Source organism: Citrus sinensis, chromosome 8 (assembly GCF_022201045.2).
Source record: "Citrus sinensis cultivar Valencia sweet orange chromosome 8, DVS_A1.0, whole genome shotgun sequence".
In the NCBI taxonomy this organism is placed as follows: domain Eukaryota; kingdom Viridiplantae; phylum Streptophyta; class Magnoliopsida; order Sapindales; family Rutaceae; genus Citrus; species Citrus sinensis.
This window is the reverse complement of record NC_068563.1, coordinates 25,038,713-25,059,961: the sequence shown is the minus strand read 5'-3', so window position 1 is coordinate 25,059,961 and position 21,249 is coordinate 25,038,713. Positions and strand designations below refer to the sequence as shown.

At 29.2% G+C, this 21,249-nt stretch overlaps 1 protein-coding gene and 1 long non-coding RNA gene across 4 annotated transcripts in view; both read left to right on the top strand.

Annotated features, from left to right (window-relative positions):
* Positions 1 to 14,382, top strand: part of LOC102618949 (uncharacterized) — a 33,076-nt gene extending 18,694 nt beyond the window's left edge. The window contains exon 3 of the long non-coding RNA XR_008050792.1: positions 14,136 to 14,382. This is a non-coding gene — a long non-coding RNA (uncharacterized LOC102618949). The remainder of the gene's footprint in view (positions 1 to 14,135) is intronic.
* LOC102629857 (alcohol-forming fatty acyl-CoA reductase-like) lies at positions 8,614 to 13,685 on the top strand. Of its 3 annotated transcripts, none has more exons than XM_052431659.1 (10): positions 8,614 to 8,775; positions 9,105 to 9,208; positions 9,691 to 9,818; positions 9,912 to 10,012; positions 10,484 to 10,658; positions 11,280 to 11,441; positions 11,551 to 11,632; positions 11,708 to 11,977; positions 12,713 to 12,840; positions 13,031 to 13,685. In XM_052431659.1, the coding sequence occupies exons 1-10, from the start codon at positions 8,697 to 8,699 to the stop codon at positions 13,437 to 13,439; spliced, it is 1,638 nt and encodes a 545-aa protein (XP_052287619.1). In that variant the 5' UTR covers positions 8,614 to 8,696; the 3' UTR covers positions 13,440 to 13,685. The 3 variants fall into 3 exon arrangements, with proteins under 3 accessions (XP_052287619.1, XP_052287618.1, XP_052287617.1); XM_052431658.1 differs by having other exon boundaries at positions 9,616 to 9,818; positions 9,912 to 9,990; positions 10,468 to 10,658; XM_052431657.1 differs by having other exon boundaries at positions 9,616 to 9,818.
* Positions 14,383 to 21,249: the final 6,867 nt, after the last annotated feature.

The window sequence follows — 21,249 nt, the reverse complement described above, 5'->3', positions numbered from 1 at the left end:
TCCTGTAGGGTGAATTAGTTGTTTCAAATTTTGTCAGCTCTACTTGTAGGGACAGTGATGTGTCTTTATTAATGTGACAATTTTGAAGAGGAATTATGTAGGTCACTATTATCAACTTAATATGCTGAGCCACTAAGGCTCTACAAAATGACAGAGCAAGTAGGTTCCAGTGTACGACCACTCACCATTTATTAATATTAATTTTTTTAAGTCCCACGATAGGACCCACTGCTCTATCAAATAACAAAACCTTAGTGGCTGATCCCATACCTCAACAAATTGAGGTGGTAGGACTAGCCTACATAAGTTTTTCTCCAATTTGAAATCCAATAAGCATGTAAACAAATAAATGTTTTATCATTTTGATACAAAATTTTCTAAGTTCAGAATTTGTTGAATTTTATTAGGAAAAAAGGACATCAACTCCTTGATAATTTGCTCAAGTGTACACATAAACCCACAAAGTTTAAAAAATATTCTCGCATACCCCATTTTAACTATTTTACCCTTTAACTCATTTCCCCAAAAAATTGACTTTAATGTTTTATAATAAATAGAAATATAATATTTTAATAACTATACATACAATTTAAATTAATTTTAACATTAATAATATGGTATACATATTATTTTAATATTATTAATATGTCAAACATTTCTTATTAGTAGTAAAATCTATTTAACCCAAATATTTATGATTAATATAAGAACTATTAAAATTAAAATGATATACATAATTAATTACATTTTGAAAGTTAATTTAAATACTAAGAAATTATTTTAATATTATCAATCTATTTAATAGATTTGATTATTGATATTATTTATGCATTTATTAAAGAACTTCAAAGTCATTTTTTAATTACTAAATTCAAAAGGTATAACGGTCAAAAGAGAGTTTGAAACTTTCGACATATATATTTAAGCAAACGATGAGAGCATACGTGTCATTTTTCCTACATACAAGTTAAAAAATCTTACTAGAAACTTCCATTAAGAAGAATGTATAAGTATAAATTATAGGATTTAATGTATCAAAAAAATTATAAATATGAGATTGATTTTTAATAAATATTAATTAATAGAGTGAAAATATCTGCCAATCAATTGTTAAATCTCTAAGTGCATGAGTCACAAAAGATTTCTCACAGTAGCTCCTCACAACTTTATTTTGTAATTTGTATGAACTCATAACCTTTTTATTACCACCATAAAATAATTGACAACATCACAATTTGTCAATTTACAATTTATATAAATCGTTCACTTTTCTCTTACAACAGTTAAAAAATACGACACTGTAGGGCCAAAATTGTAGTTTACTTAATACTTTATTTTAATCATTCTCAACTTGAGTGATGCTAACGACACCCTCTTTTTCTCTCTGAAAACACCTCTTTGGTACTTACATTTCGGATTATAGTTGAAATTTTATTGGAAGACAACAATAAAATGTGTCAAATGTCGGATTATAGCTAACGAGACCTATGCATTTTGGGAACCTCCAATGAAATGTGTCAAATGTCGAGCAGAAGGTCCATGTATCTACAGAATCATATGCAAAATATGCGCTAACTTTTGTGAGGGACAAAAATGTAATATATAAAAACATGTAAACATATACAGCAGCACAACCCCGGAGGATTTATTTAACGAATTTGTATCAATTCGAAGTTTCAATTGAATTGCGTGAACTTTTTATAATTTTCTGCATTCGTGATTCTGCACCAATGTAAGCAGTGAAGTAGTCAGAAAATCGAAGTAACGGGGATAGAATTTTTTACCAGTGTAAAATGTAAAGAAACATTGATGTCCATATGTCGTATCTGAGTTTTAGCTAGGAATCAAGACTTTAAAACAAAGGCAGTAAAATGCCCAGATCACAAGAAGCTAACATAGGATTTTTATTTTTATTTTTAAATAATGAATTTAATGGATTCCATTCGATTGCAAAATTGTTTAATAGATTCCATGCAATTGGGCATTTATATTTAATAAATAGATAAGATATTTTTATAATAATTTGAACTTAAATTAATGAAATAATAAATCCAACAAGGACAAGCTTGTAATTTCAATTGAATAAGATAAAAAAAAATATTTCAAAATTTTTGGGACATGTAAGGCAGCTGCCGCCAAAATATCAAAATATAGTGTTTGTTTTTTCGTCCGAAATCTGAATAGGTCTGAATTTGGTTGAAATCTAAATATATTTAAATACATATATCTAAATGACATATTTAATTTTCTTTTTCTAATATTTTTATATAAGCGTTAAGTTGTTTGTTTTCCAAAAAGAAAACACCTAAAATACGATATTTTGACATATATAACCTCATAAATATTTTTTTTTAAAATACCTCATAAATATTAACAATACTTATATTTATTGGTTAAACACATGACAAGTTATAAATAAATTATTTGATTAGTAAAAAAATGTGATAATGTTTACTCTAAAAAAGCATGAAAAATAAAATATACATCAAACACATGTATTTTTAAAATAAAATATGTGTCAAACCCACATATTTTTTACATTGATATAAGATAATTATAATGTTATTTTTCGTATATTATATTGATATTTTTTTCTTATTAATCACATAAGTCAATCAATAATTGTCTAATCATTTGATTTAAAATTAATGTATTAAATAAAATTCAAAGGATATTATAAAAATAGTAAATATAAATACAAAGAGACAGACCTATTATAAAATACACTCACCTAAAGTTCTATTATGTTTAAAGTTCTCATTCAAAAAAATAATAATAATAGTAATAAATGTACATAAAAAAGGGGATAAACAAAAAATAGTAAAAGGATAATTTGTATAATAGAAAATAAATTTATTTAATAGGGGTATTAATGAAAACAAATATTAAAGTTCCATCTAGATGTTTTTCCATTCATATAAAAGTTAGAATATCTAACTACTCCTAAAAGTTAGAATATCCATTCAGATTTAAAAATCTTAGTTAGAGTATCTAACTATTCCTAAAAGTTAGAATATTCATTCGGATTTAAACATCTTATAATCAGACACAAGTAATAAAAAACAAACAAAATAAAAATTGTAAATATATGAAAATAATTAAGATGCAGACTTCAGATAAAAAATAAACAACCCTTAGGTCTCTTGACGATTTGGTTGCTGAATGTACAATTAAAATTTAATTAAATATTATTTTATCCAATAACTACTCCTAATAAATAATTTTAATTGATCCACCATTGCTATCAGCTTAGCAAAATATTGTGAAAAACACAACACAAACAGCTCAACAATCAGCACTAAATCCACATCCTCCTTTAACATAGCATTTATTAATTTCAGAAGTGGAATTTGTATAAATATATTTAACTATTTATGATAAATGATAGGAGATAAGGTAACCAAAAAAAAGGGGGGGGGATATGAGATAAGGTAACTGAAAAAAACAATAAAAGATAAGAGATAAGCCAACCCAAAAAAAAAAAAAAAAAGCTAGAGTGGCTTTGATTAGTTCAATGTTAGGATCCTAGTTTTAGCTCTATATTATTTAGTTAATAAGTTATTAGGAATTATTATTTTAGTAGGATTTCTTTGGCTCTATATAAGGATTTGTTGTTCGATTAATAAATAATGATAAGAGCATATTTTCCATATATTTTGCTATTAATTTCTCTATCTTTTTCTTGTTTTGGTCTTAAATATTCTAGTTATTTTAGTTAATTTTTAATTTAATAAATTATATTTTATTGTGTTAATTTTTATCTTAGTTTTATTTATTTTGTTATTTTAGGTATATTCTGGAATTAAAGATAAATTAAATCAGAGCATTCAGGAAAGAAATTTAATTGAAGATTGAGAGACAAAAGTGCACAAGAGATCAAGAATTGGAAGGAATTAGAAAATAAAATTAATTAAAGCTTGTATGGGCCAAGCAAAATTAATGTTGCACATGGAGCTAAAATTAGAAAATGAAAGTTAAAAAGGAAGCCAAGCCATCACATGAAAGCAAAATTGAAAAACAAAGATTGCAAACCAAAAGTGGCCACGTGAAAGGAAAGAGAATAAAGCCTTTTGGCTTTAAGAAATCATTATTGGCTTATTAATTAAAGCATGAAAGTGGCGGTTTTGGGCTTTGAAAATTAATTCTTTCCAGGCAAGGATTTAAAAAGCCACAATTGAAGCATTATAAATAGGGTCAAGTGGAAGCAACACTGGAGATATTCGGCAGCCAAGACGATTTGAGGAACTAGCAGCTGGAAGAAGGAAAAGCAAGGGAGAAACCGAAAAGGAATTGAAGAAAAGGGCAGCTGCTTGAATTAATCTCCATGATTGGTTTTGTCAATTCTCTTATTCCCAATTCAATTATGTTAGGCTAAATTTTTATTTGGTTGAGGGTGAATTCAAAACCCTAAACATGCTATGCAATTAAATTTAAATTCTATCATTCAATTTATTTAATTGAGATTGTTTATGTTCTTCTATAATTAATGTTCATGGTTTATTCTTGTTTTATTTGAGTGGCCAATTAGATAGGACTTGAATAAATTTTATTGTTAGATTAAAATTCTTGATCTGTAATTGTCTTGATATTTTAATCATTAGTAGCAGGTTGGAATTAGTGATTTCAATTGAAGAACATAACCTAGGTTAAATAATCCGAGCTTGTGTGTTTATTGTCTAGATCAACCTAATATCTTTCTCTGTTTAATGCTTCCATTATCTTAAATTTAAAGACCTTGTTTTAAATTATTTAATGGTTAGAGATTAGGTGAAACGCTTATTTTGCCTAACGACACACTAAGGAAAGATTGAGACTAACAGAGCTTATTGTTGTCTACGGTTGATAGTTTCAATATAAATTGATGATAGAATTGATATATTATGTGCATGTTTGGTGGTGGCGAATGATCCTTTAACCAAAGTTTTCATCATTATTATTTCTTTCTCCTTTAATTAGAGTTTTTATTAAATTCTTGTTCGTAATTTTAATTTATGTACTTCTTACTATTTAGTTAAAAATTCATAAACCCCCTTTTTTTATTTATAATTGGCATTTTCTTTAGTTAGATTAATTTATATTATTATTACTACTATTAGTTTATTTTAAATCTTGCTTTAGAGTTGATAATAAATATAACTACATAGTATTTGTGGGATCGATCTTTACTCGCTTTGTACTAATTATTTATATTAGTGGTAAAGTTTTAAATTTGGTGCACCTTAACGATACCACCAATAAATAATAAGAATTGCTTCAAAAAACTCTTGTTTCCCCCTCTGGCTACATCTCTTGGTTATTGTTCTCTTCAATTCGTTGCTTCTAAATTGCTAATCAGTGAGCAGCAGCCTATCATTCAACTACTAACAATGAATACAAATGGAGATTTCCTTTTACAACATTAAGGCACTATTTAATATTAAGATATTATACTTTTAGAAGCATAACTACTATAATTTGTTTTTTAAAATATAATTGTGAAATCAAAATTTTGCTTATAAATCATAGCTACAAGTATTTATTAAATGCCTTATAGCTATGACTTTTAAGCTATAAGCAGGAACGACTTCAGCACTAAGTAAACTAAATAGTTGCCTAAGGCCCTGTATTTAGGAGGACTATAAATTTATACAATAATAATTATTATTATTCTAAGATTTTAAAAATTTTAAGCTAAATTTATATAGTATGAAAATCTAATTTTTAGACATCAACATATCATTATTGTCATTCACAAATATCTCTATATTTGATCATCTTTATCTTAAAAGTAATTTTTTTTTAAAGAAAAACATGATATTATGGTATAACAATGATTTTGACCCTTTGAAACTTTATTTTGTTAATAATTACAAGAAAAAAATTCAATATTTTTCCTTTCCAAAAAATAATTACTCTATTAAAATTATTACTGTTAGATTTTAAAACTATTATTTTGTTAATTCTAATTAAAACCTAAAAATAATAGATATTAAATCAATGATACTTAGTTAAAAAAAAATTCTCTCATATTTACAAAGAAAATTCTTCTAATCTTCTTTATAAAATTCATTACCACCATCTGACCATCATATTCATCTCAACTAGCCAATTTTGTATGTGTTATCATTCTAGTTGTATTTTTTAAATTATTATGATTCTTATTTTTTAAATTTATTGTATTTTCTATTTTTTGTATTGATATATGGTTTGAATCAACTATGAAGTTTGTGATTTAAATAGTATAAATGTCGATGATTGAATCATATTTAACAAACATAGTGAACTTAGTTAAATAGTTAATGTTCTTTTGGAAATAAATAAATATCTTTTTTTTTTATTTAGATTTTGAATTCTTGTTGATAATTATTGAGATTCAAGATATTATGATTTTTTCTTTAAAAATTATGTTGTTTAATGTAGAAAGACCTCCATAAAACAATTCACCTAAAGCCTCTAAGCAGTTATAGCCAGCCCTGGCTATGAGCCTATAACTGCCCATCAATAGCACCAAATGGACTTTGACTCGCAGGAATCAATAAACAATTCATCGCGATATTGATACGAATTATTCGTGATAAGTCTTGATAAATTAATACGCTCAGGACCAATGATTAAGCGAATATTATAGAATAATATATTAATTAATAAATAATAATTTATGAATGTATAATTTATTTTCCCAAAATATCAACTTCGCGCCATCCAAGAGTAGAATATCACACGATTTACTCAATTTTGTAGCTAGCAAGTCTATAAGAAATAAAGAAAAGATTTATCTTGCCTTAAAAATAAAGTTAATGATCCTGATATTATTAGCATGTAAACATTGACGATATTTTTACTATTGTTTTAATTAATTAGCGTGTCTTAAAAAAAGAAAACGTGTATTTCTCAGCAGTTTCTATCAGCAATTTCAGTCACAATATCAACGGTCATCTTACAATTTGTACGTTGTTGACTTTTCTTTTTTCTTGGGTGGGGGGTAAATATAGACTATCTTTATGAATTTAGCGTCTTATTAATAAATTATTAATTATTAATTTATGCAGGATTAAGTGGGTTCAGTATGAAATTACAGTGTTTTTTAATGTATTAATTTATTGATTTAGTATGCTGGACCTAAATTAAAAGTAACAAATAATATTATTTAACCGGAGTTTTCATTTTCAGCAGGAAAAGCACCCGTTTCCCCCTCAAATTTGGGCAATTGCTCATTTTTCCCCTTATATTTAAGAAAATGCCTTGATTGGTGGTAGAAGTCCATTTAATATCTTTTTATCATTTTCCTTTGAATATTGTTGATTTAAGAAGTATTCCTAATTAGTTAGCTGTCAAACCCATGTCGTTGAGACATATATGGGCTTGCTATTATACATGTATCTATATTTTTCGAACAAACTACTGGAAAATGAGGCATTTTCTATCACTTTATTGCTAATAGTTATTTGCAATGTCTTTAGTGAGAGATGAATTGCTACAAATTGCAATTCTCTTATGTGTAGTCGTGAAATACACTAATGAAATAATTTTTGTTAGTTATGCTTATGTACACATTTTTTTAAAAAATTTCTTAGGCATATACATCCAATAATTTTCTATTTTATCAAATTTTTTTCTTAATTAGTGTCTATTTAGTATGCTTTATCTAATTGTCATAAGTGCTTCTTTATTCCGTAAGCTCTTATAAAAATTTTCTTTTTATTAATTATAAGTTTTAAAGATTAAATAAGTTATTTTGCTTCTACTGTCATCAAATTTTAGTCTTTTGGAAGTAGAGATTGAAATTAAATTTTAAAATGTCTAAAATCTTATTTACTTATTTCACAACCTTATTTTGTTCTTTTCATAATATAAAAACTTGATTGTTAAAGTAATTCTATAATTTTTAATAAAAGTTCTTATTGACAATCAAACAACTGAATTTTTTTGGGTAAAAACTTTACTTATAAAATTTCTACTAATAAAAACTCTATTTAAATCAGCTCTATTTAAAAATTGTACTAAATTGAGCTTAATTAGGGAAAATTTTGAAACTATACTAGCTATATATTTTGGCCATCAAGCAATACTACTCTGAGGATAAAATGATAAAAAAATTTAAAAAGTTACATATAAATTGAATTTTTCTACAACCTGTGGGGTATTAAGGTATTTGGGAAAGGGGAGATTTCCAATTTCTCCCCTATTGTAATAAGTATATATCATTTGGACCCTGTTGTTTTTATAATATCCAATAACCCTAACAACAAAAGTTTACAGTACTACTCTTATTTTTAAATATAATTTTATTCATATTTATTATAAATTAAATAAATCACATGAATGAAAATAAAAATAAAAATAAAAATTAAATATTAAAAATAAGAAATATATGTTTTGATATAAAAAATTAATACTTAAAATACTTTTCTTGTACTTTTTTATTTTATAAACATTTTCTTGTAATAAATATATAAGAAAATTATTATAAAATGATAAAGAAATTGTTATAGGAAACTTGAATGATAAATAAAAAATTATTATAAAATAAAGAATAAAATATCTTTCTTGTACTTATTATAAAATAAAGAATAAAATACATTAGAGCTGTTCAACTATTGTACCGAACATGATTCTAGGTTGTATATAAAGGAACGAGTACCACTCACAAGAGCACATCTCATTCATCACCTTCTTGTCTCATTAGTTATTGCTTCACAGATTTTCTGCCTCCATAAATGGAATTGGGAAGTGTTGTTGAATTTCTCGAGAACAAGACCATTCTAGTCTCTGGTGTAACTGGTTTTGTAGCAAAAGGTATTCTTAAGATGCTAAAGGGAAAATCTAGAATATCCCTATTGTTCAAATGGAAATTTTTAAAATTTTTTTAGGTAATTTCAAATAATTTTATTTAGGTGGTAAAAAAAAAATCTGATTTAAATTCTATGAACTCTCTATTCTTTCAAAAATAATTCAAAAAAGAAAAAGCAGTACATGCAAGCAATGAATTAATGAAATTAGATTTTTCTTTCTTTTTTTTTTTCAATCAATGAAACTAGGTATTGCATATCCATCTTTGCTTGCGTATATGCATTATGCATCTTTAGATGCTAATTAATGATCACCATTTTCTTTTGAGGATATAGTCTTTATCGAGAAAATTTTGAGGGTTCAACCAAATGTGAAGAAGCTTTATCTTCTTGTAAGAGCTGCCGATACTGACTCAGCCGCACTACGTTTTCAGAATGAGGTATATCATTTAAATGTATAATATTTGGCCCCATACTGCTTACATAGTGCATAGACTAGAGATCAGTTAGGGAAATTTCATCTATTTTGATTTTTATTTCAATAAATTTCTTTTGTAACATGGGGATTCACCCAAAAAAAAAAATTGATTAATGTTTAAATAAGTTAGTAGTTACTCCCTATATTTTTTATAAGGGAGATTGTCTACTCAAATTAATGTATACCACTCATATGTGTATGTTACAATTTATTAATAAGTTCTACTATATGTTGCATGTTTAATTCTTTTTAATCTTAATTTGTATCGGATAGAAATATTATTTTCTTTCTAAAAATAAGATTCAACAACTAAGCACGACAGCTACAAAGTTATCTTTGGAAATACTATTTTGCTACTTAATTTTGTAGGTGTTGGCAAAAGATGTGTTTAATGTTTTAAAGGAAAAGTGGGGCACACGTCTAAATTCGTTTATCTCAGAAAAGATTACTTTTGTCCCTGGTGATATCTCCAGTGAAGATTTGGGATTGAAAGACTCTAATTTAAAAGAAGAGTTATGGAATGAACTAGACATCATGGTCAATTCAGCAGCCATAACCAAATTTGACGAAAGGTATATTTTCAGGAACAATTTAAATATATATCTTCTAAAATAAAAGTTATAAAAAATTAATTAATTAAATCCAATCAATTTTCTCTCGTACAGATATGATGTTGCGTTTGGCATCAACACCTTGGGAGCTATACATCTTGTAAACTTCGCGAAGAAATGTGTCAAGTTAAAGGTCATTGTTCATGTATCTACTGGTTCGTATAACTCGATGCACGTACCAAACTTTAATTTATTGAGTTAAATTGTCACAAATAGTGGAAGATTGACACATCCAACCAACCCCCCACCCCCCCCCCCCGCCCCCCCCCCGCGACTGGTTCCAGCATTTAACACTTACCCACTATATTCGTGATCAGAAACTGACCCTATCACATTGATTTTTTTTTTTTTTTCAGTAGGTCCGTACCTCAATTTTTGTAACATGCTGTTAGTTTCTTGGTGTCAAAACTTTAACAGAAGGAGTCATCCCGACCAGGAAAACGACTACATTTTCTTTTTAATTGAAATTTTGACGTCAGGAAACTGACATTTGTTAAGTGAAAAAATTCAAGAACTCTAGGGAGAAAAATGTCAATCTCTTATTTTTCTCTCTCTCTCTCTTTTTTTTTTTTTTTCCATGACCTCCTGTTAATAAAATATTTATTATAAGGTATTACGTCTTTCAGCTTATGTAGCCGGGGAAAGGACAGGGCTTATATTGGAGAATCCTCTTGATGGCGCATCTGGATTAGACTTTGATGCGGAGATGAAGGTGATAGATCAGAAACTGAATGAACTCAAAACGAAGGGAGCTCCGCAGAAGGAAATTACACTTGTCATGAAAAATTTGGGCACCGAAAGGTATATTTATCTGCTAATGATACCTTCAATAAGGGAAATGACATTACATTTTGGCCGGACACGTATTCCATTACACAATTTATATTTCAGCAATGCCCGCATACCCACCTGCTTTTACTTTTTCTTGTCGAGGGGACCAGAACTGAACCGAAAACAACTCCTCTTCTATTAAATGTTTTGTAACCTTTAATATATATTTTTGTGCTGATAGTTAAAGATGATTGAACGTAACGAATGGATGATAGTACTTTCAAGTGTTACACAATAATGACCGACGATAGATTTCGATGGTCAACACTAAATTCAAATAAATGAACCCTGATTATAAAATTCCATTTTATAATTATGGATAGAGATAGATGCATTTTTTTTTATATATATTAGTGACAATAAATAAATTTTTTATATGAGTTGATAAAGGTCTTGTCTTTTAGTAGGAGTAGATTTCTGGGTTATTTTCAATTGACCTCTAGATTATACTATAAGTGTGAGTAATTTCCAATAAACTTCAGATTATAATATACCTATAGATTGTAATAACAAATTCCGAAAAAAAATATGAATGAATGAAAAAGGTTTCCTATTTTATTTTAGTGTAAGCATTAGTCATATCTTTTTTAGGGCAAAACTGCACGGATGGCCAAACACATATGTATTCACCAAGACGATGGGAGAGATGCTCATGCAACAATCAAAAGAAAATCTGTCACTGGTCATTATACGCCCTACTGTTGTAACTGGTACTTACAAAGAACCATTTCCCGGTTGGGTTGAAGACCTGAAGTAAGTCATTAAAATGCTGATCTAATTTTCTTAGATGAAGAAGAAAAATTAGGCTGTGGCATCAAATTTCTTTCTGGTTAAAATTTTTAATTTTGTTTTGTTTACACAGAACCATCAACACCCTTTTTGCTGGCTCTGCTCAAGGAAATTTACGTTGCTTAGTCGGAGAAACTAAGGTCATTATGGATGTGGTGAGTTCAGTGAATAGCACGTTAGATAATTGTTTTAAACAAAATTACAAAAATTAAAGTTAAAGAATCATGCAGATACCCGTTGATATGGTGGTGAATGCTATGATTGTTGCCATGGTTGCTCATGCAAAACAGCCTTCTGATGCCAATATTTATCATGTTGGATCATCTTTAAGAAATCCTGTGACACTCGTGAGTATTCTAGATCACGGCTTCGTTTACTTCACAAAGAAACCATGGATTAATAAACAAGGAAAGCCCGTTAAGGTTAGCAGGATTATACTCTTCAGCAGCATCGCTAGCTTTCACGGATACATGCAAATTCGCTACTTGTTGCCACTCAAGGTTTGTTCTAAGCATAAAAATTGAAAAAAAAAAAATCCGATCTGAATTAAAGAATCTTGATTGAGAATTTCTTGTGCCATTCGTCATATATCCATATATGTATATATAAATTATCTTTTAAGAATATCTTTCATTTAAAAAATGTGGATGAAGCTAAAAAATAAGAAAAATGTAGATTCTGTCAATTTTCTTTTAATCTTTTAGTACACTTTAATTTTTGTTTAAATTTTTTTTAACTCTTCACATATATATATAGTATTTCTCTAGTGTGGGCGCCTTTATTTTTTTTTTTCGAAATGTGAACATGTAATTAAATCATGCAGCTTAATATAATATTTTAATTAACTATTAAATCACATGAGTTAGTAACGTGTCTGTACCAAAAAAAAAGAAAAAAAAAATGAGACTGCTCACCCTTGAGAATGGTTATAGATATAAACATATACAAACAAACATATGCGGACGTTCATATCTTATAAGTTACAAACTTAATAATAGTTTAATTTTGTAACTTATATGATATGGATGTCCTGACTTGAATTCTCCTTTAATAGTTAGAAATGGGCCCAATTATCTAGATAGTTTGTATATATTTAAAATTATAAAAATATTCATGTCATTACTTGCATCACAATGGCTAATTAGACTTTGAAGAATGAAGTAGCATTTACCTATCATGCATCACATTTTATTAATAATAATCTTGGTTCAAATTCAATGTGGTGTGACCTGCAGGGATTACAAGTGGCAAATACCGTATTTCACAATTTCTTTAAGGGCGTGTACAATGATCTGCGTAAGAAGGTTAAGTTCGTGATGCGGGTGGTAGAAATTTACAAACCATACTTTTACTTCAATGGCATGTAAGTTAGCTTTGTTTCGCTGTTTATGGATCTTCTTCTTCTTCTTCTTCTTCTTCTTCTTCTTCTTCTTCTTTATTTCATTTTTTTTAATACAATGTATCTTGGAATTGAATTTATAATAATGATCTTCCATTGGGAGAGATTTTACCAATATAACTAACTTGATTCTATGATATTTAATTAAGTACAGCTTTGATGATACAAACACAGAGAAATTGAGAATGACAGCAAGAGGCAGTCGGACTGAGACTGATTTGTTTTACTTCGATCCAGATTCCATTGAATGGAGCGATTATTTCATGAATACCCATATTCCTGGTGTGGAAAAACTACTACAGCAGAAAAGGTCATTTCCGAAAACAAAAGTTTTCAGAAGTGGGCATGTTCCCTCATACAAAACAATTACTGAGAGAGTAATGCCTATGACATTCATTCAAAGCAGTCGCATGGGAAATACACATTTTCCAGTTAGTAATCGAGACAAGACATATTTTCAAAGGCAACGGCTGTCTAAAATGACATTGAATGTCCTCAGAAATCAGATAGGAGCAGCACCAATTTGTTTTTGGAAACCAATGTCGGGAATATATGCACTTTAAAGCATATTTATTTATTTTCGGAGAAATGGCGATGTTTAACACTATTAAAATTTGGTGAAATAGTCATGAACATCAAAAAATAAAATTATCACAATCAAATAAGAACTTTTGTATCCACCAAATCTATAATAATAAAGGAATATGATGTATTTCGTAACCATGAAATAATAATTTTTGTATCTCCCAAATAAATTTTGTAATATCTTTATCTTAACCAAATAATAAAAAGCGTAAGGTTTTGAAACTTTTCTTTTTTCCTTCAATATTTTCTTTGGTGGGTTATCCCTAGTTTATTAAGATAGTTTGTGGGAGATATTTCTACACTTTTTGAGTTGTTTTCTGGGTAGATTGGAATCACCTTTCCACTGGTGCTATTGTTTTCGTAGTTGTAACCTTGTTTGGAAATTTATATCCCTTGTAGCCGAGATTTTTTTTTTTTTTTTTTTTGGTTTTATCCACGAGGTATCCTGGGGAGGGCCCCAACTATGGGAGGCACCTTTAAGCTCGTACCACAACCCAGATTAGAAGTCCCCGCTCGAACCTGGAGGCATAGGTTCTCCCAACAAAGGCGACTTCCCTGCGACTCGAACTGGGGAGCAAACCCAGTCAAGCCACTTAAGGGGACTCCATTGCAAGTGGCGCCAACACTTTGTTTATTGATACAGATCAATATGGATGATCGCCACTCTTTCAAAGGTTTCAGTAGATACTGGCCACTTTCTCGATTTTTCTATTTCAGGACTAAGGAGATTTCGTTTTACTTATTTAAGGTTTTGTGAATTTCTTTGCTATTAGAGAGAAGTCTAGTCTTATGAATTTATTCTTTTTTATTTTAGGCCTTGAGTTTATTGTAATTTTATGTGGCATAAAATAAGTCTCAAGCGTACTTCTCGATAAATTTTACTGTAATTTTCTTTTGGCATTTAAAAAAAACTTAATGATATCTTTTTCACGGCTTCTCAAATCTCAATTACACAGAACAAGAATATGATATAGTGATTATTCGTAGTTGGGATTTTCTAAAAGAGTAGTGAAAAGATCTTGTGACATACAATAATCTTCAAGATGTTTCCTTAATATTATTTTTTTGAATTAAAAGAAGTCGCAAACGATGAGGAAAAGCCGATGGAATGCAAAGTTCTGACTTCGAGGATCTTGACTACGTATACGTACCTGAAAAACTATGAAAACTCTATACAGTATAGTAGATAGATTTGAAGATCTGTTCTAAGAATTAGAATGCTGAATTGTTATTTCAAATCTTCAGGATAATTGTTATTGCATATCTTCTCAATTTTAGAAGTACATTGGTGGAAGTGTTTTAAAGCTATTGATTTTACAAAAATTTAAGATCATAATCCTCGCAAATATTTTTTTAAAGTTGTTAATATGAGATCCTCAATCCAACTTTGAGCTTATATGTGAATAATTTGTATTGCGAAATGTCATATAAGATTAAGCTCAGTAATTGTAATGTATTAAGATTTTCAGTATTTTGGTCTTTAATGTATCTGATAAGGTTGTTAGATCATAAACTTGATCCATACAATTTTGAAGTCCAAATGATCTTTGATCTAGCCTATGGAAACTTTTTTAGGTAGTTAAGATTTATGGTGTTAAATGTGGTGGTATGGTAAGTAGAATTTGTGGTGTTGAGAGGGTTGTTAGATTTGATGTATGGTTATAATTTGTGTGGTAGTTAGGTTAATTTATGTTCGTGATTAAGTTGTAACAAGTATAAATACCTCCTCTCTCAGTTGATTTAAGAAACAAAAAGCAGTAAAGTATCTTAGCTCTAAAACAGTTGTAATTGAAGAGTTTTATTGAGTTTATAAGAAAAAAGAAGTATTTTGAGTGTTTGATCATTTAAATTCTCCAATAAAGTAGTATAAGAGCTAGTAATCAGTGCTCCACATAGCAATATAGCATATCAAATCGAAGAATTTAATGATATGAACACAAAGCCATAAAGAAAAGCCCAATTGGAGTTCGAATGCGCCCGCACTTGCTGTTGGAAGTCTCTGTGTTGATATTGAGTTGATCCACTGAGTTGATCGAGCTGAACCAAGAAAAACCAAGTCAGAGCCGAGTCAACTAAATCAATCTGAATCGACGTGCTGACCATTGACCATTAGCCATTGACCGTTGACCGTCAGTGTTGCCCGTTAACCGTCGACTGTTGACTGAAATTTGAAATTTTCATCCGAGTCCCTCCATAGGTTTTCTAACATTCCGGATCCATCTGTGCAATCAATATTTTCAAACTTTGACTCTATAAAGACTTATATCGAGTAGTGGCATGGTATCATTCTAAGTTCCATCACTGAAGGAAAGTAACTTTGATAATTGGAGTATTAAAATAAAGGCCTCCTTAGCGCTCATTATGTTTGGGAAATCATTGAAAAAGGCTATAATGAGCCAAAATATTAGGCTTCTTTGACTCAACAACAAAAAGATAGTTTAAAAGATTTAAGAAAGAGAGACAAGAAAACTCTTTTCTTTATCTATCAACCATTGGATTATGATGGATTTGAGAAGATTTTAATTACAAATTAAGCTAAGGAAGCATGGGAGAAGCTTTAAACTTGTTATAAAGGAGAAGAGAAAGTGAAAAAGGTGTGTCTCCAAACTCTAAAAGGTAAGTTTGAATCGTTGCACATGAAATAAGTCAAGTCCATTTTTTATTATTTTTCAAGAGTTTTGGTCATCTTAAATTAACTAAAAAGGAATGGTGAGAAGATAGAAGATGTAAGAATTATGCAAAAGATACTTCACTCATTAAGCCCAAGATTTCAGCACATAATTATTACAATTGAAGAGATGAAAGACTTAGAGGCCATGACAATTGAGCAACATCAAAGTTTGTTGCAAGCCTACAAAGAGAATTATAAGAAGAATGAAAGAATCAATGAGTAGCTCCTCAAGATGCAAATTAAGAAGCAGACAACAAGCCAAGATAATGAGATAGGACAATAGTCTCGAGGTAGAGGTAGAGGCTAATAAAAAGATAGAGCATGGGGTTGTGGACAAGGCTAGAATTCTAACAACAACTCCAACTATGAAAGAGGAAAAAGCTTAACTAGAGGACGAGGAAGAAGCCTAAAATTGAGGTACGACAGATGCCAAGTATAATGATATAGTTGTAAAATGTTTGGGATTACACTTCAGAATGTAATGCTCCAAGTATCAGAGTTGATGAGAAAGTGAATTATGTTGGAGAAAAGAATGAAGAAGATGATACACTTTTACTTAGGGGTGGGCATTTGGTTTGGTTTTTGCCAAATCGAATTGAACCGAACCAAAAAATTTTGGTTCAATTTAGTTCAATTTCAATGGCAGAAACCGAACGAGTCATAAATTGAGGAACTAATTGGTTTATATTTAGTTCGTCCTCAAATTGAGCTTAATCGAAAAATCGATTTTTCTTTCAATTAAAATTAAAAAAAAAATTATATATACATTACAAAACCTAAACTTAAAATCAATTACACACACATTCATCCCTTACACAGCCGCCAACACACACCTTCACTCTCCACAACCAATAACAAACACTCACACCTTTACTTTCTCTTCAGCACAATCCATTTCCACCATTGGCAGCTGCTCCTTTATATCAAAACACACATAGTTGGCAACCACTCCTCTATCACACCATACATACGGTGAGCAATCGCTCTTCTCTTGCACCACACAACCACTGTCAACCCTTAGAACAACCTCTCATTATCCACTGGCAACTTATCATAGCCTCTACAATATCTATCTTTTAGCCTCATTTGTCATAAGTTCTTGGCCATCCCATAAGAATTCTCAGTTTCTTCTTATTTTGCTCGCTTTTATTTTTTGATTTTATTTATATTATAGGTCCATTCTTTGTTTTAAGTGCAATAAGAATATTAAATTTTGATTTTTTTTTTGCTTTTTTTGTATTTGTTTATTTTATTGGATTTAATGTTGCAAATCTGTTTCCTTTACTGTTTGGTCCAACGAAATTGCACTCACCAGAAAATGATAATGAGTACTCAAGGAATAACTTGCCTTTCTCCATTATGATGACAATAAAATTGATATTGAGAAATTATAAGTTTTTTCTTTTGGCATTTGTTGTGGTTGCTGACCTGCTAGTGTTTGGTGATAGGGCCTTGTTTGGTTATTGAAAAATGTTGATTTTGAAGGCCTTGTTTGGTTATTACAAATGGTGATTTTGAACGTATGAGATTTTTGCGTATAATTATTATTTTAGTAAGGAAAAAATATTATGATTTTTTTTATTGTGAATTTATAATTTGTACTAATTTCTGTTTCTAAATTATATATGTTCTGTGAATTTTGAGTTTCTATTTTGCTAAATTTTGTAATGTTATATCAAATATTAGAATTACGTGTGTAGTTTAATTTTTGGAGAAACTGTAAAATTAAAATCGATTGGAACCAAATCGACCCGAAGCAAACCAAAGTTTAAAGCTGAATCGAATTGAAATCATTTGGTTTTAGACTTTGGCTTGCATTTTGTTTCAATTTAAGAGAACTGATCAGTTTTGATTCGATTTAATTTTTTACCTAAAATGAATTGAACCAAATAGTGCCCAACCTTGACACTAGTAGAGGTCGAGAAAATACATGGTATCTTGACACAGGTGCTAGCAATCACATGAGTGGAATTAGAAACATGTTCCTAGAATTAAATGAATCAGTGAATGTCATGTCGCTTTTGGAGATGATTTAAGTAATATCCCTTTTCGTGCAAAAGATGGTAACTACCAATTGATTTCAAATGTTTTATTATGTACCGAACATGAAAGGTAACATCCTCAATTTAGGTTAACTCTTAAGAAAAAGATATGATATTCATTTAAAAGATTATAGTCTTTTTCTAAGAGATGACAAAGGAGGCCTAATTATGAATGTGAAAATATTAATGAATATAATATTCCCTTTAAATATTTAGAATAATATTGTGAAGTGTCTTAAGTCTTGTCATAAAGATTCAACTTAAATTTGACATCTTTAATGTAGGCACCTTAACTTTGGAAGACTAGAGCTACTATCAAAGAAGAACATGGTGAAATGCTCTTTATAGGTTAAAACAAGCACTAAGGGCATGGAATAACATAATTAACAAGTATTTTCAAGAGAATAGCTTTACTAAATGCCCATATGACCATGCTGTCTACGTCAAAGGAAAATATGGAGACATTTTGATTATTTACCTGTATGTGGATGATCTTACCTTTATTGGAAGTAACTAAACTTATTTGAAAAGTTCAAGAGAGTGATGACCAAAGAGTTCGAGATGACTGATATTAGACTTACGGTGTATTATCTCGATGTTGAAGTTAAGCAAAAGGAAGAAGTCATATTTATTTCCTAAGAAAGCTATGCAAAGAAAATACTCAAGAAATTTAAGATGCATTATTGCAATTCCATAAGCACGCTATTGGAATGGGGAGTCAAGTTATCTAAATATAATGAGGATGAAGGTAGATATCCAATATTCTTTAAGACTTTAGTCAGAAGTTTATACTATTTTACATGTACGAGACCAAATAGCCTTTATGCTATTGGACTTGTGAGTCGATACATGGAAGATCCAAAGACCACATATTTTAAAGCTGTAAAAAGAATCTTTCACTACACTAAAGGCACAATTGATTGTGGCTTGTTATACTCATTTCTAATGACTATAAGCTCGTTAGATATAGTGGTAGCATCTGGAGTGAGACACAGATGATCGAAATAGTACCACTAGTTTCGTATTCTTTATGGAAGATACTACTTTCACTTGGATGTCGAAGAAGTAACCGATTGTTACGCTTTCTACTTATAAAGCTAAGTATTTGTCATGTAATCTGGCTATGGAATTTATTAAAAAAGTTGGGTCTATCACAAGAAATCAGTAACAAGTCAGCAATTACCTTAGCTAAGAATCCTGTCTTTTATGATCAAAGTAAGCATTTTAACGCTCTCTACCATTTCATACGGGATTGCATTGAGAGAAAGGATGTACAAGCAAAGTATGTTAAAACAAGAAGACTTTATCTGATTGAGAAATTTACTTGATGTCACAGGATCAAGTTTAAAGGGGGTGTTGGATCACAAACTTGATCTATACAATTTTGAAGCCAATTGATTTTTGATCTAGCCCATAGAAAATTTTTTAGGTAGTTTAGATTTGTGGTGTTAAATGTGATAATGTGGGAAGTAGAATTTATAAAGTTGAATATGGTTGATAGGTTTGATGTGTGGTAGTTAAATTAATGTATGGTTCTAATTAAGTTGTAACAAGTATAAATACCTATTCTCTTAATTGGTTTAAGTAACGAGAAGTGGTAAAATTTCTTAGTTGTAAAAGAGTTGTAATTAAGGAGTTGTATTGAATTCATTAGAAAAAAAAAATGAGAGTTTTAAGTATATGATCAGTCAAATTCTCCAACAAGGGTATGGGTCTTTAATGTGTAGAAACTTAAAGGTATTTTCTGTTTCTATGATAGGATGAAATAGGAATACCTAATGATAATAATAAAGTTAACTATATAAGTGGCTATGGCCCCTATATCACACATAAAATTCTATTCTCTTCTAACATCCCATCAGCAGAGAGAGTGCAGAGAGAATGTAAAAGGATTCTTTAAGATAACGTATTAACCTGGAAGACAAATTACATAACTCTAGAAAACAATTAAGCATTATGGATTTAGGTATGCTTCTGGACATATTCAATTATTGATTCTTGGTGATACAATATGAATATTCCTAGAATTTAGGCGATGGTTTTCACCAAAGGATTATTTTCTAAGAGTTAAAGAAGTGATTTATTCTATAGAGTTATCAAATCATTGTATGATATTTATAGAATTTACATTGAGAAAAAGAAATTAAAGAAAATACATAATAATAATAATTAAAAAAAAGGGAAGTCCTCTGTTTAGGATATTGAATAGCCAAGTCTGTTCATGAGCCCCGTGTTTAGCCTTGAGTTAAAGGTGTTTTTAAATAATACATATTTTATTTTTCATGCTTTTTTAGAGTAAACATTATCACATTTTTTTACTAATCAAATAATTTATTTATAACTTGTCATGTGTTTAACCAATAAATATAAGTATTGTTAATATTTATGAGGTATTTTAAAAAAAAATATTTATGAGGTTATATATGTCAAAATATCGTATTTTAGGTGTTTTCTTTTTGGAAAACAAACAACTTAACGCTTATATAAAAATATTAGAAAAAGAAAATTAAATATGTCATTTAGATATATGTATTTAAACATATTTAGATTTCAACCAAATTCAGACCTATTCAGATTTCGGACGAAAAAACAAACACTATATTTTGATATTTTGGCGGCAGCTGCCTTACATGTCCCAAAAATTTTGAAATATATTTTTTTATCTTATTCAATTGAAATTACAAGCTTGTCCTTGTTGGATTTATTATTTCATTAATTTAAGTTCAAATTATTATAAAAATATCTTATCTATTTATTAAATATAAATGCCCAATTGCATGGAATCTATTAAACAATTTTGCAATCGAATGGAATCCATTAAATTCATTATTTAAAAATAAAAATAAAAATCCTATGTTAGCTTCTTGTGATCTGGGCATTTTACTGCCTTTGTTTTAAAGTCTTGATTCCTAGCTAAAACTCAGATACGACATATGGACATCAATGTTTCTTTACATTTTACACTGGTAAAAAATTCTATCCCCGTTACTTCGATTTTCTGACTACTTCACTGCTTACATTGGTGCAGAATCACGAATGCAGAAAATTATAAAAAGTTCACGCAATTCAATTGAA

Coding starts and splice junctions, on each gene's coding strand:
- LOC102629857 (XM_052431657.1), top strand. CDS start 8,697: ATGGAATTGGGAAGTGTTGTTGAATTTCTCGAGAACAAGACCATTCTA. Junction 9,209..9,615: donor CACTACGTTTTCAGAATGAG/GTATATCATTTA, acceptor TTAATTTTGTAG/GTGTTGGCAAAAGATGTGTT. Junction 12,841..13,030: donor TACTTTTACTTCAATGGCAT/GTAAGTTAGCTT, acceptor AATTAAGTACAG/CTTTGATGATACAAACACAG.